A 6,639-nucleotide genomic window follows, 5' to 3' on the forward strand; every position below is an offset into this window, starting at 1 on the left:
TTGAAGTTTGCAGTTGTGCCTATAAAACACTATTGTACCATTTACTGTGTGCATTTGACTGTATAATACTTGGGATATTGCTTTAAAAACAGTAAAAGTTAAAAAATCACTGGAGGATGTCTTTAAGTGAAGATGTCTCAACAAAGACAAGGGCATCAGAAGTTAAAGGCTAGTCTTTCTCTGTCTGTCTCTATCTTACCATATTATATTTAGTAATGTGCTCTCAGATCCACCAACAGCTGACAGAAAAAGAAACTGCCTAAAAAGTTCCAAACTGCTGTCAAACTTCACTTTTTAACAATTCAATGAAAAAGTGGAGTGTATGACTTTCATTTCTTATTATTTATTATAATAAATAAATAAAATGTTTATCTGTAGAGGTGGAGTTTCTAAATGCAAAACGTATCTTATCATCCAGTGGAAGTTAGATGATCTGTCTATGTATTGATTGTTGCTGCCTTCTTGGCCAGGTCTCCCTTGAAAAAGAGACTCTGGGTCTCAATGGGCATTTCCTGGTTAAATAAAGGTTAAATAAAATAAAGAATTTCCCATTCTGTTCACACTCTTTTGTATTAATTCATCCTCCCATGGAGTGACTTCTGCAAAAAAAACAGTAGTGCAATTTTCATTAGGACACCGTCATTGGCCCCGGAGTGAGGTTTCCCCTAGGTGCAGATCTAGGATCAGCTTCCCCTCCCCTAATTCCAACCATAACAATGAGTAGGCAAAACTGACCAAAGATTAGTGTCTAGGGTAATCTTCACCCTAGACCTCATCATCGAGGAAGCAGAATTTGAGGCTGACAAATGAAGCAGGTTCAGTGACACAATATTGGTCACTAAACAGGATATCTCGACACTTCCATCTGAGCTCTAATGTCTATAAAACAGTGGCAACTCCCTCTTCATTATCATAGAACTGGATGCAAAGATGACAGGTGAGAACTTATATAGTTTGTACATACTCATGAAATTCAGATGGATGGATGGATGGGTTTGGGTGGATGGATGGATGGATGGGTTGGGTGGATGGATGGGATGTGTTTGGATGGATGGATGGGTTTGGGTGGATAGAGGATGGGTGGATGGATGGGTGGGTGGATGAAGGGATGGTTTGGGTGGATGGATGGGTTTGGGTGGATGGATGAATGGGTTTGAGTGGATGGGTGGGTGGATGGGTTTGGTAGATGAGGGATGGGTTTGATTGAATGGATGAATGGGTGAATGATGGATGAGTTTAGGTGGATGATGGATGGGTTTGGGTGGATGGATGGATGGATGGATGGGTTTGGGTGGATGGATGGGTTTGGGTGGATGAATGGATGAAGTGATGGGTTTGGATGGATGGGTTTGGGTGGATGGATGGGTTTGGGTGGATGGATGAAGGGATGGGTTTGGATGGATGGGTTTGGGAGGATGGATAGGTTTGCGTGGATGGATGGATGGATGGGTGGATGGATGGATGGGTTTGAGTGGATGGATGGAGGGGTGGATAGGTTTGCGTGGATGGGTGGGTTTGGGTGGATGGATGGATGGGTTTGAGTGGATGGATGGGTAGATAGGTTTGCGTGGATGGGTGGGTTTGGGTGGATGGATGGATGGATGGATGGGTTTGAGTGGATGGATGGGTGGATAGGTTTGCGTGGATGGGTGGGTTTGGGTGGATGGATGGATGGATGGATGGGTTTGAGTGGATGGATGGGTGGATAGGTTTGCGTGGATGGGTGGGTTTGGGTGGATGAATGGATTGGTGGATAGGTTTGGTAGATGGCTGGATGTGTGGGTGGGTTTGGATGGGTGGATGGATGGGTTTGGGTGGGTGGATGGACGGTTTGGGTGGGTGGATGGATGAGTTTGGGTGGGTGGATGGATAGGTTTGGGTGGATATATGGATGGGTGGATGGGGTGGATAGGTTTGCGTGGATGGGTGGGTTTGGATGGATGGATGGATGGGTTTGAGTGGATGGATGGGTGGATAGGTTTGCGTGGATGGGTGGGTTTGGGTGGATGGATGGATGGATGGGTTTGAGTGGATGGATGGGTGGATAGGTTTGCGTGGATGGGTGGGTTTGGGTGGATGAATGGATTGGTGGATAGGTTTGGTAGATGGCTGGATGTGTGGGTGGGTTTGGATGGGTGGATGGACGGTTTGGGTGGGTGGATGGATGAATGAATGGATTTGGATGATGCATGGGTTTGGGTGGATGAAGGGATGGTTTGGGTGGATGGATGGGTTTGGGTTGATCATGGATGGGTTTGGATGGATGAAGGGATAGGTTTGGATAGATGGATGGGTTTGAGTGTGTGGATGGATGGGTTTGGGTAGATTGATGGATGGGTTTGGGTGGATGGATGGGTTTGGGTGGATGAATGGATGAAGTGATGGGTTTGGATGGATGGGTTTGGGTGGATGGATGGGTTTGAGTGGATGGATAGGTTTGCGTGGATGGATGGAAGGGTGGATGGGTGGATATGTTTGCGTGGATGGGTGGATTTGGGTGGATAGGTTTGGTAGATGGCTGGATGGGTGGATGGATGGGTTTGTGTGGGTGGATGGATGGATGGATTTGGATGATGGATGGGTGGATAGATGAATTAATGGATAAAGGGATTGATTTGGATTATGGATGGTTTTGGGTGGATGGATGGGTTAGGGTAGATCATGGATGGGTTTGGATGGATGAAGGGATAGGTTTGGATAGATGGATGGGTTTGAGTGGGTGGATGGATAGGTTTGGGTGGAGATATGGATGGGTGGATGGGGTGAGTGGAAGGATCGATAAAGGGATAGGTTTGGATGGATGGGTTTGGGTGGGTGGATGAAGGGAAGGGTTTGGATAAATGGATGGGTTTCAGTGGGTGGATGGATAGGTTTGGGTGGAGATATTGATGGACGAATGGTGTGGGGTGGAAGGATTGATGAAGGGATAGGTTTGGATGGATGGGTTTGGGTGGATGAATGGGTGAAGTGATGGGTTTGGATGGATGGGTTTGGTGGGTGGATGGATGGGTGGGTTTGGGTGGATGAAGGGATGGGTTTGGGTGGGTGAAGGGAAGGGTTTTGATGGATGGTTTGAGTGGATGGATGGGTTTGGATGGATGAAGGGATGGGTTTGGGTGAATGGATTGATGGGTGGATGAGTTTGGGTGGGTGGATGGATGGATGGATGGATAAGTTTGGGTGGATGATGGATGGGTTTGGGTGGATGCATGGATGAGTTTCCGTGGATTGATGGATGAGTTTAGGCGGATGGATGGATGAGTTTGGAAGGATGAGTTTAGGCGGATGGGTTTGGGTGGATGGATGAGTTTGGCTGGATGGATGGGTTTGGGTGGATGAAGTGATGGGTTTGGATGGATGGGTTTGGGTGGATGGATGGATGAGTTTGGGTGGATGAATGGATGAAGGGATGGGTTTGGATGGATGGGTTTGGGTGGATAGATGGATGGATGAAGGGATGGGTTTGGATGGAAGGGTTTGGGTGGATGGATGGGTTTGGGTGGATTGATGGGTTTGGGTTGATCATGGATGGGTTTGGATGGATGAAGGGATAGCTTTGGATAGATGGATGGGTTTGAGTGTGTGGATGGATAGGTTTGGGTGGATATATGAATGGATAGATGGGGTGGGTGGATGGATGGATGGATGGATAAAGGGATAGGTTTGGGTGGATGAGGTTGGGTAGATGAATGGGTGAAGTGATGGGTTTGGATGGTTGGATGGGTTTGGGTGGATGGGTTTGGGTGGATGGATGAAGGGATGGGTTTGGGACGATGGATGGATGGGTTTGGGTGGATGAAGGGATGGGTTTGGGTGGATGGATGAGTTTGGGTGGATGGATGGATGGGTTTGGATGGGCTTGAGTGGGTGGATTGGTTTGGGTGAATGGGTGGATGTATGGGTGGGTTTGGGTGGGTGGATGGATGGGTGGGTTTGGGTGGGTGGATGAGTTTGGGTGGGTGGATGGATGGGTGGGTTTGGGATGGGTGGATGGATGGATTAGGGTGGGTGGCTGGATGGATGGGTTTGGGTGGCTGGATGGATGGGTTTGAGTGGGTGGATGGATAGGTTTTGGTGGATATATCGATGGATGGATGGGTTTGAGTAGGTGGATGGATGAAGGGATGGGTTTGGGTGGATAGATTTGGGTGGATGAATGGATGAAGTGATGGGTTTGGATGGATGGATGGATGGGTTTGCGTGGGTGGATGAGTTTGGGTGGATGGATGGATGGGTTTGGGTGGATGGATGGGTGGGTTTGGGATGGGTGGATGGATGGATTAGGGTGGGTGGCTGGATGGATGGGTTTGGGTGGCTGGATGGAGGGGTTTGAGTGGGTGGATGGATAGGTTTTGGAGGATATATCGATGGATGGATGGGTTTGAGTAGGTGGATGGATGAAGGGATGGGTTTGGGTGGATGGATTTGGGTGGATAAATGGATGAAGTGATGGGTTTGGATGGATGGATGGGTTTGGGTGGATGAGTGGATGAGTTTGGATGGATGGGTTTGGGTGGATGGATGGATGGGTTTGGGTTTAGGTGGATGGGCTTGGGTGGATGAATGGACAAAGGGTTGGGTTTGGATGGATTGATGGTTTGGGTGGGTGGATGAGTTTGGGTGGATGGATGGATGGATGGATGGGTTTGGGTGGGTTGATGGATAGGTTTTGGTGGGTGGGTTTGGGTTGGTGGATGGATAGGTTTGGGTGAGCGGGTGGATGGGGGTTTGAGTGGGTGGATGGAAGATGGGATGGATAGAAAGAAATGTACAGAATATCTGTTGACTGTATAAGAAGCTTTAGATAGAATAACAGTATAAGACTAAGTGATCATATCATAAAAATATTCCCTCTGACTACTGTTTTCCCCATCTCCAACAGAGGTCCTGGACTATGATTATAAGTCAGACTATGACTATAATTCAGCCAATGACTCCTATTACTTCAACATCACCTCCTTTGACCTGAACTTTAACACATTGTCCTGTGCAGCTCAGCCCCTTTATCCCGGTGTCGTCATATTCCTGTGTGTCCTTCACGTCGCCATCTTCCTATTGGCTGTTCCTGGTAACCTACTTGTGGGGCTCGTGATTGGCTTCAGTCAACAGTCCCTGACCCCATCCGACATCTACCTGTTTCACCTGACTGTAGCTGACGGGCTGCTGGCTCTGACTCTGCCCTTCTGGGCTGCTAACACGCTCCACGGCTGGATCTTTGGTGACTTCCTGTGTAAGTCCCTCAGCCTGGTTATGGAGGCTAGCTTCTACACCAGCATCCTGTTCCTGGTGTGTATCAGTGTTGACCGCTACCTGGTGATCGTTCACCCCGCCAAGTCCCGTAAGGGCCGCCGAAGGGCCTGCAGATGGTACGCCTGCACCTTCATCTGGGCTCTGGGGGGCGCCCTCTCTCTCCCTGCCCTCTTCAACGACGCCTTCACGCCCCAGAGAGGTGGTCCGACGAGGTGTGCTGAGCACTTTGACCTCAGCAGCGCCACCCACTGGCGGCTCGCTACTCGCGGCCTACGCCACATCCTAGGGTTCCTGCTCCCACTAGTCATCATGGTGGCGTGCTACAGCATCACCGTGGCCCGGTTGCTGCAGACGAGCGGCTTCCAGAAGCACAGGGCCATGCGGGTCATCATTGCCGTGGTGTTCGCCTTCCTCCTGTGCTGGACGCCGTTACACATGACGGTGATGGCCGACACCCTGATGAGGGCCAAGTTGGTGCGCTTCGACTGTGCTGTGAGGAACAGGGTGGACCTGGCCCTCCAGGTCACCCACAGCCTGGCCCTGGTCCACAGCTTTGTTAACCCAGTGCTGTATGCCTTCGTGGGGGAGAAGTTCAGGGGGAACCTGGGTGCCCTGGTCAGGAAGTCACGGGGACCAGAGAGGGGGTCTTCGTCCGGATTTAGCAGGTCCACATCCCAGACCTCAGAAGGGAATGGACTGTTATGATTGATCTGACAGGTTGTCCCCACATTACTTTGAATCAGGGTTGGGGTCAATTCCATTTCAATTCCACTCAATTCAGGAAGCACTCTAAAATTCCAATTCCAATGCTTTTCAATGAGGACATTTTTTAAATCGAAATTTGGTTCACTTTCTGAACTGACTGGAATTGAAATGGAATTAACTCCAACCCTGCTTTGAATAACGTATAAGATTGTCCCTTTGTAACGTATTGTAACCTAACATTCCTTGCCTGACATTGAATATGTGCTGGCACTATCAGGCTGCAGACTCAGATCCTGTATGTATGTGATCTTTAATGTCCCTCCATATACTAATGCCCCTGGTGTCTGTACATGTATATAATGCCCTCTGTTGTCTGTTGTATTAGGTAATAAATACCCTGTACTGTTGTTGTTTGTCCAAAGCTGCTTGATAAGACACCAGACACATTTCCTCAAATGGAATAATGACACAGTAAACTCAACTGTGATGTGACCAAATAGTTCCAAATCTTTCAACACTCAAGAGTTAAACCCCCCCCCAGAAGTTACCTTCTAGTCAGGGGCCGGCAGATGTATTTTAGGTCTCAGGCAAGCTATCTCACCATACATGGTTCGAAAGGCTATAATTGGCTCCCTTCTAGTGTTTGGTATTAAGAAGGCCCTACAGCCGGTGTATTACCCATAT

The 6,639-nt window shown here is 48.8% G+C and overlaps 1 protein-coding gene across 1 annotated transcript; it reads left to right on the forward strand.

Moving 5' to 3' along the window:
• The first annotated feature begins 913 nt into the window (after positions 1 to 913).
• Positions 914 to 6,345, forward strand: LOC139372453 (C-X-C chemokine receptor type 2-like). Its single transcript, XM_071112177.1, has 2 exons — positions 914 to 937; positions 4,883 to 6,345. The coding sequence occupies exons 1-2, from the start codon at positions 931 to 933 to the stop codon at positions 5,953 to 5,955; spliced, it is 1,080 nt and encodes a 359-aa protein (XP_070968278.1). The 5' UTR covers positions 914 to 930; the 3' UTR covers positions 5,956 to 6,345.
• Positions 6,346 to 6,639: the final 294 nt, after the last annotated feature.

The sequence above is a fragment of the Oncorhynchus clarkii genome, chromosome 18, assembly GCF_045791955.1.
Source record: "Oncorhynchus clarkii lewisi isolate Uvic-CL-2024 chromosome 18, UVic_Ocla_1.0, whole genome shotgun sequence".
Taxonomy (NCBI): domain Eukaryota; kingdom Metazoa; phylum Chordata; class Actinopteri; order Salmoniformes; family Salmonidae; genus Oncorhynchus; species Oncorhynchus clarkii.